Source organism: Pteropus vampyrus, unplaced genomic scaffold (genome assembly GCF_000151845.1).
Source record: "Pteropus vampyrus isolate Shadow unplaced genomic scaffold, Pvam_2.0 Scaffold2, whole genome shotgun sequence".
NCBI classification, from domain to species: Eukaryota; Metazoa; Chordata; class Mammalia; order Chiroptera; family Pteropodidae; genus Pteropus; species Pteropus vampyrus.
The window spans coordinates 25,604,629-25,626,827 of NW_011888783.1; the positions used below are offsets into that span (position 1 = coordinate 25,604,629).

Here is a 22,199-nt window from a genome sequence, read left to right on the forward strand (position 1 = left end):
AGTAGGCAATTTCTGAATAGTTCCATTGTAAATGTACGTTCTGAAAGCAATATTACATTTCAATTCCATGATTTTTGTTTATGTTTTTATCATATTTTCAAGCATCAAGCTAATACGATTTAGACCCAGTGAATCTATTTTATCTCATTGCTCTAAATCTGAAACCTTATATTTTCACTGTTTCTTTGTATTATTGTAAATTAGAAAGGCCCTAAAAGACCAAAATCATATATCTTTTATAAAAACAAAATCTCTCTGTACAGTAAAGTTGATCTTGGTCCACTATTTACTTAATAGGAAATTCCCGACAAATAGAACTCCAAAAAGATATTCCTGACAGAGATTTGTTATGTTAAGAATTCATGTATCAGATGAGTGGCTGATTAAATGACTTAAAATCCTCTTCAGCTGAGAGTCCAGGATTTAGGTCATGAATCAATTTAAGGCACTCTAGCTGCCGAGTAAGTCCCTCATATTTCTTATAACAATAGCAATATTTGTAAAAAGAAAGGCCTCACAGCCAACAGTGGGAAATAAATGGTACTTACGAGTATTGTGTCAGCAGTTCCAAATCATTGTGCATGTTGATTGGATATGCTTCACTGAGTTCAAACAACTTCTCTAGGGCTTCATAAATGAAAATGATGCAAATAAGAGAAGCAAAAGCTTCTTCAGTAAATCGGGTGATATAGCAGACAAGGGAGCTTGCATCAGTGGCCACAAGTATGATACACAGGGTTGCAGTCCAAAGTCCAATACTAGCTCTTAAAGACAGGTATGACAGCCCATATTCTCTAGGAGGAGAAAAAAAAACGCAGAAAGAAGGTCATTTAACAGCTTGCCTCCTTTTAAAACAGTTGGAAATAAATCTAATTCAGAAAGTAAAAGTAAATAAGCTTCTCATCTCATGAGTATCTAAACTCAAGACTTTGCCTAAAGGGAACATCTAAGGGGATAAAACTAAAAGGGGTTCTCAGTGTTGAAAACTAAATAGAATTTTTTACAAACTTTATAAAACATACACAAATCTTTCACTTTTTCTTTATTTCCATGGGGACACAAAAATGGCAAACAATCTAATCAGCCACTTCCACCTCTCCCAGCAACCTCCAAATGTGATGTTGGGAGAAGTACAGATACAGTAGAGAAATAGAAAAGGGCTAGGGCCAAAAGTATGTAACACTTACTTGCAAAATTTAAACAAAATCTTTTCAAACACCAAAACTGGTCCTGTACTGCCTAATATGGTAAGAGGCTGTCCACCAAAGAGAGAATAGGCTATCCCAGTCATGGAGGCTCCAAAGAGAGATTCGATTGCACTCTGTGTAGAGATATAAATGATTCCATTATCTCAGCTGTACAGGCAGCCATTATAATTAGGGAGAAAATGTTTAAAATACATGGGTATACCATTTTTCCTTTGCTCTGAAAAGGTTAGCAATCTTGGACAAGATGTGGGGAGGATAAAAAAAGAGGGACAGGCTGTCAACAGGAAATAAATAGTAGTGAATGGGGATGCGTCTTCTCCGCCTTCCTTATCTCGCTTTTCTTTTGCTTACTAAAAGTTTACTTATGTTCATGACAAGTTTCTGGACAGAAGCATGGCCTACATATTAGGAAATGGACCTCTTGTGAGGTAAGAACCATAGCTTAGGGTTGGGGGCCAGGGATAAGATTAGAAGCTTTCATAAGACTCAGAATTAATTGTTCTAAGATATTCCACTACCAGATTATCAGTTCCACTAGCCAAACAGGAAATTCATTTGAAGTTACTTGCCAGACGATACATCAAATCTCTCCTCATAAAGGAATCTAAAACTAACTTCTCACTTATCTTAAAAACTGATTAATTTCCAAGTTCAGAGAAAAGCATAATACATACTATACGACCTTCGGTTGCTTCTCCCAGCAGTCCTCCAAACGTGATGACAGGAGACATACACGCGCAGTAGAGAAATAGAAAAGATGCTAAGCACTGCAGGCTGAAAGCATCTCTGAAGTCACTCCAGAAGTATGGAGCTTTTCTTTTGATATCTAAAATAAGTCCCCCAAAAATCCTAAGATAGGGGGAAAACACAATAGTGAAATCCAAATATAAAAACATACAAATCAAAACGCTTATTTGCTTTGTTGCCAGGTCACAGTATATGTTTTCCATCAGCAGAGATGAGACCCAATATTATCATGATCTACATGGATGGCTTTGCACCACTGTGTTTCCTCAGTCCCTAACCAAATATTGTCAACAACCTCGAAATCCCAGGTTCTCTCAAACAAGGTTCAGAGCTGTTCATTAATCAAATTTCAAATAATAAGATTTAGAATTACTCTAATTTCTGTGCCACTTCGATATCTACCTACTCTTAAACTCAAGTCTATCACCCTGAATTGTTGGCAGTATTTTCTAATTGTTTACATTTCATTTAGCGTAGCAGAAAGTGAAGGAGAGAGGGTAAACTGGCTTTTGTGTAATTCAATAGTGAACATCACCCTAGAGAGAAAATAGCGTTTAATCATGGCTTGCTCCTACTCTGCCAAAAAATCCCTCACAAGATATTGTTCCAGGCAGGCACCTAAATGGCCTTGTGAATGAGACAATTTTCAGTTTTAGGCAGCCAGGAGAAGGCCCTTATAACCATCGATTGTGATCCACTATTGCCTAAATATATCTCAATGCCTATCATTCACAAGACAATAATGACCTTACTGGTATAAACTCATTTATGTCAAATATATCCAAAGACTACGCTGAAACACTTGAAAGAGTTTTTAGGGGGTGGGGGAAAGGAACAGTATTAAACTGTGAAATGCTGCCTAAAATTTGAAGACCCCAATTTTTTAAATCTATTAGAAATGAGAGCATTATTGAATAGGTATTTTCATTCCTTAAACATTGAATAATAATATGCAGACTTAACACTTGACTACTAAAAAGCTCTTTGTGCTCCATAGAATAAAGATGTCATATTAAAATGAATAAGACTGTGCTTAAGTTCCTACGCAGAGGTTAAAAAAATGATTATGTTCCAATATACTGCCAGTATGTTAAATATACTTAAATTATGCAAAAATATTAAACTTTTGTTAATTACTTTCTAAACAGAAATATTCATTTGTAATCTAACAATCACCTCAAAAATGGTTGTTCTCTTGAAAAACAAATTTGCTTCTCCTTAAAAATGTACATCTTCATGTATAACTAAAAATTTGACTATTATTTTTAATTTCCCTGATTTGACTGACATACACACAGTAATAACATATTAGTAACTATCTTACTATTACGTGTGATAGACTCAGTCTGTTTTCCTAATGATTGCTTCCATCAGAGGGATATGGAGTAGAAGAGGTTGAGAGGGTAAATTTTCAATTGAAAAAAAGGACATTTAAAACTCAGAGACACTTGCAGAGAACCTGTGAAATTCACACACATACAAAAACATAAATTTTTGAAATTTTGGAGATCATTTCTGAATGATTTGTTAATTTTTCAAAGTCAATACAAAGCAGATTTAATCTACTAGTCTATTCATTCATTTATGATTTATATCCCACCTAATCCTTAAAAGAAGTTGAGGTGGTTATAAACTAATAATTAGTAGTTAATATTTATAGGTTTGATAGCATTTTCTAGTAGACCATTGTTTTCCAACTACTTATTAGAGCATACATTAGCCTAAATAGCTTATATTACTGTGTAATAAATGTGCTTTTAACAGCAAAAATCTAAATCCGGAAGTGGGAGGTCATTACAGAGAACAGTGCAAGAGCAGCCCAGGTGTACACCAGCAACTCCAGGAGAGCAGATGAGTAATGGATACTTCAAGCCATGTCAGCAACAGAATCTGTGGAAGAACTCTGAAGAAGCGAAGATACCGGATATTGGTGACCTGGGAGGATTTAGGAAGCAGTAAGGAAAAGTGAACTTCGAAAAAAATCTAAGCTATGTGGCACGTTACACCTGAGAGAGAGAAAAATATTACCACCAAAAAATAAAAAGACAGCATTTGAAAATATGAAAGCAAACAGAAGTCGTAACAATGCTTCTAATAAAGGGGAGAGGAAAAAATTGTTTGAACCATATCAAATTAGGTATGGAGCCTGAGGAAGATGTTAAATGACATTTCCTCAGAGACAACACATAGATAAAGGGAGAGAACAGAGGAGGATTAAAATGTACACAGTTGTCAGGAACTGGAAAGTCAGTTTAGAGGACACAGAGAAAGCAGTACAGGAAACAGCCTTGAGGGGAGGGGAGCACCAATCCTGCAAAGCCTTTGCAATTGCCTTCAATTATAATGAAGGCTGTGTGCACTTATTCTCTGAAGAGAGACCCACCCAAGGGTTTCTGATTTTCTGCTCACACATTGCTTGGAGAGAGACAAGCTGTCAAAAAACCATAAAGAACCATTTAAGAAATAAATTGAAGCTTTCATCTCGTCAAAGATGTGTGATTAGAAAAATAAATCATATAGCTCTTTCAAATTACAACCATAAAAATAAAAAATACCATTATATACATCTTACTGGCATGTAATGAGAGACTATAAGACTGAGTTCTTGATATTTATTTTTATTTCCATCTTGAACTTGAAGGTTTCAACGGGCTCTTAGGAAGGGGCAACTGACAGTTTTCTTATTTATTCTAAGGATCTGTAAATGCATTTTCTGCACAGCAAAATGAAAGACTGGGTAAGATAAAATGAAATGATATATACGTTGTTCTGGTTGAACAATAATGATAATCAGTAACTACAGAGAAATAAAATTAATTGGCATTTTTACCTCCAAAGAATAGATATTCAAAGTATTAAAAAAATTTTGATCTAAAAACAGCAATTCCTGACACACAAGAACATCATTTGGTTTCGAAGTCTCATAAAAGTGTTGTTTACTAACCTTCCGGTTCGCTGGAGTTCAGGTCCACTATGTCCTCCGTGGGGCTCTGCTTCCCCGTGAGCTGCTGTTCCATTTGGTACAGCAGGTATCTTTCTCTTCTCCTGTGGAAAGTATTTTGTTTTTGTCTTTAATTTCAGGTGTTAGTTGTAAATGACACAAAATTTTTCCCTTGTAGCAATATGCAGAGTGGCTAAGAACCCAGGTTCTATTACTGATTTGCTATATGACCTCTAGCAAGTTATCTAGTCTCCTAAAGCTTTATACCTATCAGTGTGGCTGAGAGAATTAAATGAGGTGATGGACATTTATTAATCCTTTCAGTTAACATTTGTTGAATACCTAGTGTGTGCCATTTATTGTTATGGACACTAGATATGCAAAGATGAGCAAGAAAAAGCATTCTATTAGTGGAGACAAACAACTAAACTATGTCAGGTAGAGAGAGATCTATGAAGAAGAATAAGAGAAAGGGACAAAGAGACCAGGGTTGGGGTAGGTTGGTGTGAGGAGGTGTTAGTTATAGTGGTATTATATGCCTAGCATAGTGCAATTGGTCATTAAACTAATATCATTAGCTATTTTTTAAGTGTATTTTCCTCTTTGATTTTGGCTAATATCTTCCTACCCAAGTAATGATTTATAAGATGGTTCTTTCTGACTTATAGAGATCCAAAAGGCCATTGCAAAAGGAAACTTCTAATTGAGTCAATGACAAATTAACTGAAGTTTATATAATAAGTGCTGTTTACCCATAGGTCTATTCCATATACTTTCATCAGTGACAGAGATTTTTAAAAACCAGAAAACCCTACCTATTTGTGATCCTAGAGCACACTAATGTGTTTAAGAGTGCTTAAAAGAATAAAAAATTTTAAGTGGTATAATTGAAATTTTTACTTGACTGCCATTCCAAAATAGTGTAAACATGTGAGTAAACATGATGAACAAAAGTGAATTATCAAGTGATCTTATGTACAACAGGACATTTAGATAAAATGGTACAGGTTTAAAACATGAGAAACCAGGTTTTGAAGTGCATAAAATATAGGAAAGTTCATTGCTTAATATTTTTATAATTTCCCAGGCATATGAATAGATACAGTGAACAAAAGTTAAAATATAAAAGAAAGGATGTGTGTAAACTAATAAAGGGACTGCCTTTACAGGTAAATAATTAGCACAGATTAGTAAAGGCCTTTAAGAGTGGTCCTCAATACCCTCACTATGCAACAATCACCTAGGGAATCATTTCTTAGCTTTACCTTCCACAAGTCTCAGAAATCAAGTGATATTATTTGGGTCTTCTGGGGAATTATTCCTTACTGGATAAGTTAACTCATTGTTGTATAATGGAAAAGGCTATACACTGATAAGGCAAATGATAAACCATAAAAGATATTAGCCATTCTAAAGAATAAGGGAAAAGGGTTTTGAAAGACAAGTGTGTATGAAAAGTACTGATGAACATGCTGAGAAAAAATACAGAAAAATTTTTTGTTCAGAAACACATATATTTTGATATTTTAAAACAAATCAATTGGTGAGTAGATATTTGACTACCTAAATTATATAATTTATTAGTTCAATCAAGAATTTATTAGCAAATACAATCAGCAAATACTTATTTGTGTCAAGTATTAGGCCCCACCAATATACACCAGTGGACAGTTCAGGCCTGTGGGCTTATATTCTAAACAATAAACAAATACGTAAATTATTTCTATAGTGTGCTAAAAAGATTAAAAGCATGGAAAAATAAAAATTTAAAGCAGAGTAAGGGAGGGCTTTGAGGTGTGGAGTGGGTGATTGGAAGGAGGGTGTGGCTATTATAAATAGAGTGGATCGGCAGGCTCAATGAGAAAGTGTCATTTGGGAAAAATTGAGGGAGTCAAGGGAATTAGCCATGAAGATGACCAGGGAATATTCAGGCAGAAAGAACAGCCAGTGGAACAGTCTTAAGGCAGGAGCAGGGCTGCAGGGTTTAAAGAAGAAGGAGGCCAACATGGTTGGAGAGGAGTAAGCATGAAAGTGGTAGGAGATGACTTCTGACAGGTAAAGGGAGGCCAGATTGGGTAGGTTTAGGAGACCATTGTATATATTTGGCTTTTATTCTCAGTAAAATGAGGAATCGTGTAGGGTTTTAAGGAAAGGAGTAGCATGATTTAACTCGGAATCATTCTGGCTGCTGTGTTGAGAACAGATTCTAGGGGCTAAGGGTAGAAACAAGGAGACCAGTTAGAAAGCTATTTCAGGAATCCAGGAGAAAGTTGATGGTAGCTTGAAATAGGGTATTGGCAGTAGTAATAACGAAAAATGGTATAATTCAAGACAAATATTGGAGGCAACGCCAAGAGTATTTCCTGGAAGAATGGAAGTGAAGTATAAGAGAAAACAATAAATGTTTTTGACTTGATCAACCGTAACTAAGTGTAGATAGAATTAGCACCTACCAAGATGAAAATGTACAGATGGAATAGAATTTGAGAAAATATCAGTTTCTTATACACTTCAGGAATCATTATAGTGCCTTTTCTAATGTAAATGCAAAGAAGTATACAGGTACAGAAATAAGACAATCTACAATTCAGTTCAAACTTTGGACATGTTAAGTTTTAGATAACTATAAGACTTCCAAGTGAAGATACAGGATAGGCATTTGAATAAATAACTCACAAGTTCGAGCTAAAAAATCAATCTGGAAGAGGATTTAAAGCTATAAAATTACAAAATAATACCAAGAAGGTAAGTATAGATAGAGGAGAGAGGAGAACTAAGGACTAAGTCCTGCATTACTTCAACATAAAGAAATCAGAGACAAGAGGAGAAACCAGAAAAGAAGACTGGGAAGGGGTTACCGGTAAGGTTTGAGGAAAGCCAAAAGTGTGGTGTTTTAGAGCCAAGCAAAAAAAGTATATCAAGGAAAAGGGAGTTAGTTATGAATTCTGTCAAATGCTGCTGACTGACAGGCTAAATAAAATGCAGACTGAGAACTGACCATGGAATTTTAGTATTGTAGAACTCTTTGGTGTCTTTCATGTAAGATGGAGGCAAAAGTCTTACTGGAGTAGGTTTAGAGAGAATTGGAGGAGAGAAATTGGAGGCAGGTAGTACGGAGAACTTTTCTGTGGCATTTGGTTGTAGAGGGAACAAAGAAATGGTTGAGTAGCTGGCAGTGGTAGCGGTATTGAGAGTTCTTTTTTTAAGATTTACAAATTAATGTATGCTAATAAAATGATATAATACAGAACAAAAGAACAGATGACAGAAAGCAAAAGAAAGAGGAGAATAGGTGGAGTAATGCCTCAAGTAAATGTGAAGAGATGAGATCTAGCATGCAGGTAGAAGGCTGACTGGATAATTCATCAACAGTATTACATGGGCAGGAGAAGTATGTGGGTGCAGATGCTGGCAGGTAGATAGGTTTGGTGGGGCGAGTCTGTGGAATTTCTCTTTTGATCATTTCATAGTGCTCTCAGGGAAGTAGAAAACAAGCCAACATCTGAAAGTGAAGGTCAGAAAGGATCGCTGAAGGTTTGAGGAGAGAAAACAAGTGTGAAATGGCATCGAGAGAGAATAATTGGACTGAGGTAGTATGATGAACTTACAACATTAAGGGCCCACTTGAGGTATGTGGTCAAGAATTATGTGAGATTAGTCAGTGTAATTATATGTTTTCTTCAGCCACACTCAGGTGTATTAATGTAGGTAAAGACTAACAAGTTGAATTCGCATAGAGTTGTGGTTTTGACAAGCAAGTAAATGGCATGAGAGAAAAGCAAAGAAGTTGAGGGTATACACAAGGGAGTGATTATAATAACTGACAAAGTTCTAACGGTATATTATCACTTGAGGTGAATTGTTATTCTTCTCTTAATTGAAAGGAAAAAGTATTTAAAATTCTGTTATTTACACATTTCAAAAGAATAAAAACCAGGGAAATTATCTCATAGGGGAAAGTATTATCTGAATTAGTATGTCTGAAGTCAGAGCGCTTAATACGTTTGAGTGAGTTATGCTCCCTTTAATAAAAGAAAACATAGTCATAGTTTGTTATTCAATTACAAAACACATTTTAAAAATACTAATGTTGTAAAGAAGCATAAAGCATATCTCTAATTCAAACTCATTATGTAAAACTGCTGCCTAACATGATAGCCACTAACTATATGTGATTATTTAAATTTAAGTTAATTAAAATGTAAAATTCAGTTCCTCGGTTGCAGTAGGCACATTTCTAGTGCTCAATAGTGGCTTCATTTATTAGATAGCATAAATACAGAACACTTCTATTATTGAAGAAAGTTCTATTGGACATGCTCATATAGAACGTTAGGGCAAGGTCATATAAATATGTAACAGCAGAACCCAGGTGTCTTGATTCTTAATTCAATGTTTTTCTACTACCGCCTCTCAATCCCAAGAATCCAATAAATTCTGCTGGTGTCTCATAAAAATAATTTTAAAAACACAGAAATCCCATGCATGTATACAAATACTAAAATATAACCCTTAAAATTACTCTTTAAGCAAATTCCTTCCTTTTAGTAGTAGATCAATTGAAACTATGCGGTTGCAATGATAGAATCACGAAATTGTAATTGCTGAGAAAAAGAAAGCAAATTATCTTTAATAGTTATGAAATGACTTCAGAATGAAAATATAGAAATGAGATGGCAGTTTATTGTCCTTAAATTTATAGTTGGATTAAGATAACCTTTTTAAACACTCATATTTAAGTGGTATACCTGCTCATTCGCCCACCTCCAGCTAACCAGAAAAATTTCTATGTCTGGGTGGGTTGATTAGGCCATCTGCTACTTCAATTAGTGCAGGAAAGTCAGACCAGGTTAGACTCCACGGGGACAAGAGCCAAAGGCAAGGCGGAGTAGATGAAAACTGGGAGGGTTATAGGAGGCAGATTCCATAGAGATAGAGGTTAGCACTAGGAGGAGTGGGCTTAACAAATATTTGACCACTAATCCTAACAAAGTCACATCTGTAATAAGAAAATGACCCCAAACAATATCAACAGTCTTTATTTCTCTCTTTCTGGATTATATAATGAGTAAAATGCACATTTGATTTTTAAAAGCAGAATTTTTACAATTTTAATACCATATGCCCACACAAAGGTAATACAAAGATAAGAATTATAATAAAAAATTCTTTCTAGTCATAAATATGATTAGCAGTAATAGGGAGTTTTCTATATAATGACTAAGCTGTACTTTTGAATTCTCCTAATACTTGTTAATTTCAAAGTGATGTATCAGACTGTAGATAGTAATGGGCTTTTTCTCAAGCCATATTTTACACCTTTATTAAAAATTTAATTTTCTTTGATTATAATATGTTTTAAGGTGGGTCTAAAGTCTTTCCAAGCATATGGAACTGTTCGATTTAGTAGCACATTATTAATATACCAGATTTCTCAGTGAGGTATGAGGGAAAGGATCAAGGAAGATTTTCTAACTTCATGCCCCTGTCTTCTTATAGGTTAAATAGGTTCTGGTACCAATTCCAGTGTGTGGGGAAAGACGGGCTCCCCACACCAACAGGCAGTGCTCCAGACATCAGCTGAGTGTCCTACAATTCAACTCAATTCTGATACTATCTACCTGGTAATAGCATCAGATGCGACTGGCCAAGGCCTCAGTCGTGTGCAAGATTGCCCCACCCCACCCCTACTTCAGACACCAGTTGCAATTTCAGGTTGTCACCTAAGCTTCTGACTGATGGGATTCAGAGATTCTCAAGACCTTTTCCTTGGGTTTCAACTAATTTGCAAGAGCAGTTTACAGAACTCAAAGAAACATTTTACTTAGTGGATCACCAGTTAATTATAAAAGGATATAACTTAGGAACAGCCAGATGGAAGAGATGTGTAGGGCAAGGTATGAAAAAAGAGCAAGGAGCTTCCATGTCCTCTCCAGTGCATGTCCCTCCCCCAATCTCCATGTGTTTACAAACCTGAAAGCTCTCCGAACCCTGTACTTTTGGGGTTTTATGGAGGCTTTATTACATAGGTATGACTGATTAAACCAGTGGTCCCCAAACTTTTTGGCACCAGGGACCGGTGTTCCTAGGAGAACCTAATGCCTGATGATCTGAGGTGAAGCTGAGGCGGTGACTCTAGCACTAGGGAGCAGCTGCAAATACAGATGACACTTGGCTCACTCACTCGCCCACTACTAGTCCGTGGCCTGGGGGTTGGGGACCTCTGGATTAAACCGTTGGCCATTGGCGATTGAACTCAATTTCCAGGCCCTCTCCCAGTCCCCAGAGTTGAGAGGATGGGACTAATCACAGGTTTGCCCTCATTGGCAATCAGCCCCTGTCTTTAGGAGAGCTCCAAAAGCTGCCTCATTAACATAACAAAAGGTATCTTTGTTGCTATCATCACAGGAAATTTCAAAAGTTTTAGGAGCTGTGTGCCAGATACAGGGTGAAGACCAAATATATATTTCTTATTATAAATCACAATATCACAGAGGTTATAATTTATATCATTTGAAGCTTTTTGATTGGTTTTATTATTTTAGTACATGTATTTAAAAGAAAAGACAACAAAATGATGGGATTTATAAGAGTATTTTCAACTATACATACCTGGGAAGGAACATTTTTTGGAGGCTCTATTCGAATGCTTGGATCCCATTCTCCAGGAGGGAGAACAGTAACCTGATCCAGAAATTCATCAATTCCTGATACCAAGTCATTACGATCTTTAGCTTTGTAAGCGACGTCATGAAATACCTATGGAAGGAAAACAAATGCCATTTACAGATTTTAAAAAATTATAAACACTTAATGTGCTCAATGTTTTCATCTCCCGGTTATCTCGCATGTGATTCTAACAATTTCAATAGGCAGCTCTAAAGATGTTTTTAATGTAAAATGTTATAATTTAGTTTACTCTGAATACACACAGATATCTATTTTTCTTAGAATGCTACAATGAATGTTGAAAGTTCTGGAAGCAAGAGTAAGAGAAAGGGAAAGGGTGAAAGGAAGCTCATTAAACTAGAATTAATGATTCAAGCTTGGCAAAAGTTATACATGTGTAGATTAAGCAAACTTTCTGAAAGCAGCTCTTTTTTAAAATAAAGATCAAATTTATAGAATAAATTAGATGCATTAGCAATATTTATACCCTGGCATATATAAACTAATTTTAAAGATTATTTTTGTTTCAATTTTTTAAATAATGTTATAAATTAGCATTTTCTGGATATAAATCATATCGATACAGTGGAGAAAGTATGTTTCCATTCAAAGTGGCAGTTTTTTTAGACTATTGATAGACACCATAGGTTTTCTTCTAGACACAGGGTAAGATTGCATTCCTCCCCATAGGGATTATGTATGTTCTGTTTGTAATAGAGTGAAATGCTCCATCTCTCTGACACATTGTTATTCAAGCCTATGTTGTTCCCATGGCCTTCAGGCCAAGAGTTCCTGCTTTGGACTTGCTAATCACTAGAGGAATTTTGCTTGAGACCAGTTTTTACAAAAACAGCCCCTCCCATTTTCCTTTCCCTTGACTTAAAAGAAGCCTGAACGCTGCACTTTCTTAAAATGGATTTGAGGATTAGGTCTCCCATCATCTCTGCTGGTGACTTCTTGTTCAATAAACCTTTCCTTATTCCAAACTCTGATGTTTTGAGTTTTGGCCTTTTGAACCATCTGGCACACGGACTTTGGACTGGTAACATATTTAGGTGTATATATGTCACTTTCAAATGGAAGTTATGAGTACCAGTGTGTGACTTATCACAAAGCTTATTTGTCTGCTACTGGCTAGGAACACAGGTGGAGATCGAGCTTCTATGGACCTGAGTCCCTAAGTGACTACTTATCAGAGCCTCTCTGTCAGCTTGTAATGGACACACAGCATAATAGAAATAAACCCTTGTTGTTATAAACCACTGAGATTTTAGTTGGTTATTCCTGCAGCATACCTCATTTCTCCTAACATACACAGGAATGGTAAACTTAATATAGTAAGTGGGCAAAGTAAAAATAAAAATAAGTATGAAAAATTAATTTACACTAAATATGATAATATACTTTTGATTTTTAAAATATTTCATATAATATGAAATGGAACAAACAAATACTTGAGGTTTGGGAGTATTGCATTATTCTTTATGCTAATCTATATTACAGTAATAAAATATCCCAAAATTTAGAAAAAATTTGTTCTTTCAAATATTCTATTTGTTTTAGTTTCTGGTTTGATACTCAATCTAAACTGCTGAAGAAGTGATAATGATTATTTTCAAAGGCTTTTTCTTTACCTTCCAATGAAGAACATTTCACAAATAATCATTGGTGTGATAAATAACAGTCTTTGCTTAAGATAATATGAAGATATCAAAGATAAATTAATGGTTTAGTTGTATTTTGAGAAAGAATTTTTAAATATTGAAAAACATAGATTTTCCTGCCATAAACCACTGAGTTCATGGCTCAGAATATCTATCCTATTTTAAAGATCTCTTACAAGGCCATGAGACCTAATCCAGACATTTAAGAACTGCAAATGTTCTTAATCACAATGAGAGTTTATCCACTCTATTCTTTCTCTGCCAACAGCAACTCTCTTGAAATCTTTCCTGATTTGATCTCATTTAATTAAAAAATTGCTCCTAGAGATTACAGATCTATACCTGCTTTAGAAAGATGAATGTATGTATTCATCCAAAATAGTGGATTCCCTATTATTTTAGAGCTCCTCAAAGATATAGATACCACAATTGTTTTATTTTACAATAAAAATTTTATTTACTATTTGCTTCCTATCACCAATTTCCCCAATAACTTAATTAAATTGTTCTCCCTTTCTTTGTCTAGCTAAGCATTCTGATTTCAACCCGATTTCTATAGGTTTCCCTGATCCCCTCTCAAATAAAATTAGACATCTTGTTAATAGCCCCCTAACACTTTGTCCTTTTTTTATAGCATTCTCTGCCATTGTATTTATTGATTACAATTAACAATTGTGTATGAGTTTAATGTCTTTTTCCTGCTAAAACATGAGTCCCGAACATTCATTCAATAAATATTTATCAAGCTATTTATGTACAAGGGATAGAGCACTGAATAAAATCAACAAAAATCCATTTCTTCATGGAGTTTACATTTTAGTGGGAGGAGAGAAATAGAAAATAAGCAATACAAATGAGTATTTTGTTAAATGGTGGAAAGTGTATGGAGAAAAATGAAGAAGGAAAGAGGAATTAGGGTATGAATGAGGGATGCTGCAATTTTAAATGGGGTGATTAAGGAAGCCCTCAATAGGTAGACATTTCAGCAAAAATCTAAAGGATTTAAGGATGCAAGCCACGCAACTATCAGAAGCAAGAGCTTTCTGGCAGAGGGAATAGCTGGCGCAAAGATTCTCAGGTGAGAGAATGAATGCCATATTTGAGAAGAAGCAAGGAGGCCAATTCCTTAGGGAGGAATAAGCTAGAAGGAGAGGAACAGAGATAAGGTCTGAGAGGCAAGGTAGAAGAGATAGAAAGGCACCCTGTAGGACTTTGTAGATCATCGTAAGAACTCTTGACTTTTATCCTGAATAAGATGGGAAGCCATTAGAGCGTCTTGAGCAGAAGAGTGATTGCTCTAGCTGTAATGTTGAGAACAGAATGAACAGTGCAAGGGCAGAGAGAACAACTAGGAGTCTATTACAATAATGGATAATAATGGTGGCATGGACCAAGCGATGAGTGAAAGCCAGGTAATAACAGTTCAGAAAGTGAGATGTAGTAGGATTCTGGAATTATTGTGAAAGAAGATAGGAAGATTTACTGATAGATTGGATTGGGGTATAAAAGAAATAGAGGAGTCAAGGATGACTTCAAGATTGTTCCACAAGGCCAGTGACATGTCTTTAATTTCTACCACTTTATCTTCAATATATAGTAGTCAATAAATATACGTTTATCACAAAAACAACATGAAATATGTAGTATTACCATTCTTGGTTTGAAGATGAGGAAACTGAGGCAAAGGGAGTTGAGGTGAACTTGCCCAAGATCACACAACTAGGAATTGCCTTTCCTTCCTTCCTCCCTCCCTCCCTTTCTCTTCTTTTTAAAAGATAGGAGATTTAGGTCATCTTTGTAAGGAGAGAAGAATGATATAGTAAGGAGAAGTAACTGATAATGTAGGGGCCTGAGTGGATAACTAAGTAGCAAAGTTCTCATCATTGCAGTGGGTGGGAAGAAGGAAGGATCCAGAAAAGGAGACTGAGAAAAAGCATCAGTGACTTAGGAAAAAAAAAAAAAAACGCAAAAATGTTTTTATTTTTTTATCCTATTTCCTTTTAGTATTTTGGACCTTTGTTCTTCCCCATATTTTTTAGAATAAGTTTATCAAGTTCCTTGATAAATCCTGTTGGGATTTTGAATGGAATTGCATTGATTTCTCTCACCACCATTGCTTACCTTGATTGTTGCAATGGCAACTTAAGTGGTCTCCTTGCTTTTGCTCTTGTTCCTCTACAAGTGCTGAACCCAGCATTTCTGTGATCTTTTTAAAATGTAGGATAAATCATGTCATTTCTCTGGCCTCATTGCCTATCACTCTCTCCCTTTCTCCCTTCTGCCTAGCCATGTTATCTGACTTACTATGTCCAAGATATTCCTGGCATTTGGATATTCCTCAAAGCATTTGCCCTTATCTTTTTCTTTGAAATGCTCTTTCCTCAGATATCTGAATATCCTGTTCCTAAAGCTAAGCTCTAAAATTTCAAGTCTAAATGATTCAAGTTAAAGCCTTCATTAGGCGACTCAAGGAAATATACAGAAGTCCCTTCTCTGCTCTCATTCTAAAGCTAAAATAAAAAAATAAAAATAATTTTTTTTAAAAAAAGGATGTTTCTCTGTTGCTCTATGTGTACTTGATTGGTTAAAAAAAAAAAAAAAAAAAACTTTGGAATTGACATCTTTCTGTTGAGAAAATTCTTGACTCCTAATTGGGGAAGGGAAGGTTTAGGAAGAGAGATACCTTGAATATGTACGTATGTACCTCCCAGGACACAACATGTTCCTCCCACCATAGAACATGTTCCATGCCCAAAGATATCTTAATGTAATGTCTTGATGTCTTAAACGTGGAAACACAATATAATATGAAACATATGTGCACATGAAAGTGACAATACTTAAACTGTGAAATAGAAATCAGTGTAATTTATTTTGCAATACTGTAAAAATTACAAAATATTAACCAATATAAAAACACTAAAAGCAAATATACTGTGAGTGTCATCTCATAAAGAGTTAGGTTTGTAGGCCTCATGAAGCAATTTTTTTCCCTCTCCTGTCTTCTCCCAAATTTCTTCAATAACATGTTACTCACTGCAGGGGATGGAATAGTGTCCTATCAAAATATATGTCCATCTAAACCTCACAATGTGACCTTATTTGAAATAAGGATCTTTACAGATATAATTAAGGTAAGAATCTCAAGATGAGGTCATCTTGGATTAAGGAGGGCCTTAAATTCAATATTGGGTATCTTTATAAGACATACAAAAGTAGACGATACGCAGAGACACAAGGGAGAAGGCAATGTGAAGATGGAGACAAAGATTAGAATTTTGTTGCCACAAGCCAAGGAACGCCATGAGCTACCAGAAGCTAGAGAAACAAGGAAAGGCTCTCCCTAGGGCCTTCAGAGAGAATGTGCCATGCTCACACCTTGACTTTAGACTCCTAGCTCCATAAAATGTGAGAAAATACATTACTCTTGTTTTAATCACCCAGTTTGTGTAATTTTTTATGGCAGCTGTAGGAAACTAATACACTACACACATTAAGTTGGTATTTTCTGAAACTGATGAAAAAAATTTTTTCTCTAGCTTTTAGTTTCCTATGTATAAATATCAATAACTAGTTAATATAAAACCATAAAACAGATATAATAATTTCTATCAAATGCTAAACACAAGTTCAAATTTTCAGATTTCATAAGCCTAGGAAAAGTTATATACAATATTAATTCATTCTTTTTATAGACTTTAAAGTATCTGAAGCCATGTATTTTAGCAAATATATCTAATTATTCAGATGAGAGTCTAAAAATGTATAAACCCATTTGTTATTTACTACTGAGATTTTCATTTATGCCATTTCTGTGATATTTTGCATCTGCTCTTCTTTAATAATAAAGTAAAATAATAAAGTAAAATAAAAATAGATTTCTATAAGGTGTTGGGGAATACAAGAAAATTATTATAGTTATATATATAATACTACTTTTTATGTTCTTATTTTTATGATCTTACATTTTTTGAAAGATACGCACCTCTTTGAGAAACTGATGAAAGCTTTTAATCAATCCAAAAAAATCTACATACAAATTTTTTACACGGAAAAATTTCTGTGCTATATCAAAGAGATCACGGGCCCTTGAAATCTATGTACACTTCCTCTAATGGTTCAAAGACTCCCAGATTAAGAATTACATACAGGTCATTATAAAGACAGTTGATAGATGTTGCATGGCTTTTAGTATCATGTCTACTATTCAGATAAGCTGTCACTGTTTTACCTTGATACTTTAAAATTATTTTGCCCACTTTCTGTGGTTGCATGCAACTCTGAACATACTAAAAGCCAATGAACTGTACTCTTCAAATGGGTGAATTGTGTGACTTATATCTCAATAAAGTTGTTTAAAAAATATTTTTTAATTATTTTTGCCCTAAATGAGATTTGCAATAATATTAATAATGGTGCTCACTTTGGCAGTATATACAAGAGGAATATTAATAAATATAAATGTCACTAAATAAAAATTTTTTTTTAGAATATGAGGTTTTAAAGCATTATATTCATGTATGTGAATTTATTACCCCTTTCGAACAAACTTTTCCAAAGGAAATTTTCTAGTGGAAACATAGAAGAAGGGAGATTCGGTACAAAGACATCTGATTCACAGTTAATTGTCATGAATACAGGAACCCCAAAAGTTAGGTGTACCTAGTGGGGAAAAATGTTCCCAATGAACTTGAATAAATACCTCATCTGTCATTAGAGTTGCAATTGATCTGCCAATCTCATGGTACTGTTGACCCTTTCCCAGGGGTCCCAGAAGAATGAACAAAAATCTGTAATTAAGAAAATAAAACACGAATGTTTCATGGTAGATATATAAAAGTAATTTTAGTAGTACAGAATCACTCATCTCAAAGGAATTACTCAAGATGGAGATTTTGTTGTAAAATATTTCCATATTTTTTCATAGTTTATTATTATTTTGAAACATTTCATAATGATCGACTCTTATGCTTAAGATTCTTAAGCAATAGGAATCTGTGGCTATTTTGACCTCAGTGTCTCCCTCATTTTGTTACCTGTAGAGGCTATACAGTTGTTAGTGAGAATTTTAAGGATTCTATCATTCTTAGAGGAGTAAGATGAGAAAATCAAAATTTGATTAAACCATTTTGAATTGTAAGGAATAAAACTCACTAATGTGCAGATTGTAGAACTATGTAGAAGCAGGGAAAGGTAATACAGTTGTATAAACAAAGAAAATATATGGTCAAAAAACATAAGTGTATGTAAAATTTACATTAAATAGAAAAAAAGAGATCAGAAATCAAAGACCAGTTAGGCAGAAAAAAATGGAGAGTTAATGATCTATTAATTCCAATATTGGAGGAATAAAAATACCAGCTGCACTGTGATATTCCATCTAAATTAGGATGAAAGTCTGGCAAACTCATCATCACAACTGGAGGTTTTGAAGAAATCAATATGTCTCTAACTTTGCAGGACCAGTAATTGTCCTATCTCTTTAAAAGGTCAATGATGCAGGGAAATAGTGAAAATTTGAAAATGCCCTACATTCTGCAATACAATTCTACCGTATTAATTTGTTAAATGGTTTATACTCTTAAGTACGAAGACTAGTAGTTTTGTAAGACATACCAAAAAAGGTACTATAATTTTACCCTTCGTTTAGTTATATACTTTAGAGATTGTACATGTTTTTACATGAAGCATATATTACGCAGTCTTAAAGGGTCTGATATTAAGTTTTTGTGTCAGTTGTAACTGAATCCAAGTCAGTTTCTACTACATAGAAATGTCCACTATGATTTAGAACAGGAGTAATTTAATAAGGTGGCAGATGCTTTATCAACTATAATACTTTTAGGAAATTTCCTAACCTATGTATATCTTGTTATTTTTCAGGTTTCCATTCCATGAACTATTTACAAAGTCTTAAAAGATTATTTTTTGACATTTATATTATGTGTTGTTATATTCATGGTGTGCCTTTTTGTCCTCCTAAGAAAGTATAATTAGGAACCTTGAATGGCTTCCTTTATTCTATTTGTCTAACTAATCTTCCATTTTTTGCCTTTCCTAACTAGTCAAGTCTTTTTAATCTCTCTCAATACTGTGGCTCAACCATGCCCCTAATTTTTCCTCCATTGTTCTTTACACATATTCTGCTATGTCAGTATGAAAAGAGGTCACCTAAACCTTGACAGTTTTCAAAGTGAGGGTGTATAACCCCATTATAGCTTTACTCCTGAGAATTTTTCTTTTCTTTCCTTTGAAATACAGGAACTATCGTGGTCATAAATAGCCATCATTTACTCAGAATTCATCAGACACCTTCTTAAATGGTGGAACAAGAATACACTGCTTGAAAGACTGAAAGGGAATTTTAATCTACTTCCACAATTAGTAAGTTTGACATCTTAAATCTGAATCCCAAATTTTTAGAACCTCTGTATAGGTTACAGGTTGTGTATAGAAAAACACAGCCTTAATCATACAGTCAGATGCCACTTTAATGTGCTCAGTTCTTCTTTCTCTTTTTAAAATGAAAGTTGGTATATAACAGAAGTCTCATTAGCACTCCAAAAGGATGAACTTCTTTCTGTCAGCTGAAAGGTAACCAAGTTCCTGCCTCAAACCAGATTCAGGCATAGGTACTGCAACACTGAATCCCATTCCAGTTAGCTGAGTTCTTACAAAATTGAGGCCTCTCTTGACTAAACTATTCCATATTTGGGATATATCTTATGCATAATCAAAGCATAGAGTGATGTAACCCACTGTTTTGAGTTAAGGCTCATGGAGGAAACATATTCTACAAACCCAGATGCCACAGCACCTGAACTTTACATCATTTCAGCTTGGCTGAGGCATTTAGTGTGTACAAGAGGAATCATACTATCAGCATCTGAAAAAGAGCATCAAACAAAGGGCACCAATCATGTGGAAGATGGGATCTCAGAGAAATGTGTTTTGCTATGGGAACAGGATCACAGTGAAAGGCTATCTTTGAACAGAAATCACACTTGATGAGAGGGAGAAGGGACAAAAACAAGGTCCCCTGGATGAATTACTAGGGACCGTGTGTGCTGAAGTCAATTTTTTTTTCTTTACATTTTTGCTCATGGACAGTCTTACATCTGTAAAATAGAAATAAATTCTAAACAACATAATTCGGTTTGCATCATGCCTTAGTTGTTAGTCTTTATTCATAGTTAAATGAGAAACAAGTTCAGGTAATCAAATTAAGTTTGTACTTTTGATTCAGATTCAACCACAGTACCACGATGCTTCTACCAATGATTCTTCAGACTCTATGTATGGGAGACACACTGTGCCTGAGATTCAAACATAGTGTACACTAGGTACGAGGGGCTATCCTAATGATGGCACTTACATGAACTTTGAAGGCCTTCTGATTCAAGAGTAAGCCAAGCCTTGAAAATTTTGATCTTTTTGAGTTTGATCACATTCATATACAGGATTCTCTCTTTAGCTCACAATTTAATATAATCTTTGAGGAAAGCCTAAAACTATCACTTTTTACCAAAATTATAAGAAAGTGTTTAAATGATGATATAGACCAGGGAATTCAGAGATGAAGAGGATGCCTAAAAGAAAATATAAAGTTTGAGTGGAAGGAGGAAAGAACAGAATAATTTTTAAAGTACTTCTCCCTTCTTCCACAAATAAGAAGAAACAACAGTTTTGTGGATTAAACATTAGCTTCTAGAAAAAACTCTCGGAGGAAATTATATTTACTCTTTTTTTTCCACACAAAAAAAGAATGTTTAAGAAAAACACAAAAGATTCTTTTAGACTTTTTACCTGGTTGGGATTGGGACTTCAGCCAGTCCTTGAAGTAATACAGCTGGAGACAACCTGACAAATGCAACTACAGTTCGATCCAAGAACTCTAATTCCCCGACTAAGATGTTTGAAGCTTCAGCACCTGGAGGGATTTTTTTCATAAAATGTAGATCAACCTGCGAGCGTCACAAAGTAAAATAAGGTAAATCACAACTGGAAAATTTTGCTAAATTGTATGCTAGCACAATATTTCACATACAGGAATCTATCAATAAATACAGGTTAAATAAACTTTAAAATAATTAAACATGTCATTTGCCCTTTAGAAATAACTTTTTTTCTTGTGTATTCTTCTAATTTGTCATAAATAAGCAGAATACTCTAGTTTCTCTATTCAATATCTTTAAAAGAAGCTTCTTCAGTATCAGCAATCTTGAAATCTTCAGGGAGAATAAAGCATGTGCTCAAATGAATATACTTTAATCATAATTTAATTAACATTTGCAAATAGATTTAAATATTTTATGCTAAATTATCTTAATTTTGTGCACAAATAAGTAATACTAAAATATGCTAATTTCAAAAGAAACATAATCATGTTTCTCCTTACAATATAATGACCTTAGTCTTCATCTTTATTCTAGTTGTTCTGTACCTTTCACATTCTGTACTTGGCCTGATAATCCTTCATTTTAATTTCCCATCAAAGAATTTAGATTTGGCAGAGTAAAGAAAACAAGAATAAAGGTACTAAAATTTGGGATCGCTGAAGAGCCATAGGTGAATTTCTGATGTGAGATGTCTGTGATTGAAATGAATGCACGCAAAACAAAAGTGATCATTAACAAAAAGAAATGCTTAGAGTAAAAGGTGAAGTCTGAAAACCAAATGTAAACTAAGAGTAAATATCAATTTTTATGACAGGGCATCAGTGAACACCAAGCAGTGACTTTAAAGTAAATTTTACAAAGCTTTCTTCTTGTTTCTAATTTATTTGAGTTGCTTTTTATGGAAATCTGTTTATAGGTAGAATACAATTTTTATCTGCTCTAGTAAGTTGTTTTATGTTCCTGCATTTATGAAATGGGGGCCAAAGATCAAAGTGACAATAGCCAAGAGAAACAAAAGAGCTTTAGCAAATATAGGTGAGGCTAAGATTTTTTTCAGGCCAAATAGTACTTT

General features: G+C 34.5%; 1 protein-coding gene across 1 annotated transcript in view; it reads right to left on the minus strand.

The window, feature by feature from the left end:
* SLC4A10 (solute carrier family 4 member 10) overlaps positions 1–22,199 on the minus strand; it is a 178,910-nt gene that overhangs the window by 63,799 nt on the left and 92,912 nt on the right. The window contains exons 9-15 of the mRNA XM_023528479.1: positions 21,036–21,193; positions 17,932–18,019; positions 11,509–11,655; positions 4,900–5,000; positions 1,883–2,057; positions 1,188–1,321; positions 549–794 (exon numbers count right to left, since the gene is read on the minus strand). Coding sequence (XP_023384247.1) covers positions 549–794; positions 1,188–1,321; positions 1,883–2,057; positions 4,900–5,000; positions 11,509–11,655; positions 17,932–18,019; positions 21,036–21,193 — 1,049 coding nt within the window. The remainder of the gene's footprint in view (positions 1–548; positions 795–1,187; positions 1,322–1,882; positions 2,058–4,899; positions 5,001–11,508; positions 11,656–17,931; positions 18,020–21,035; positions 21,194–22,199) is intronic.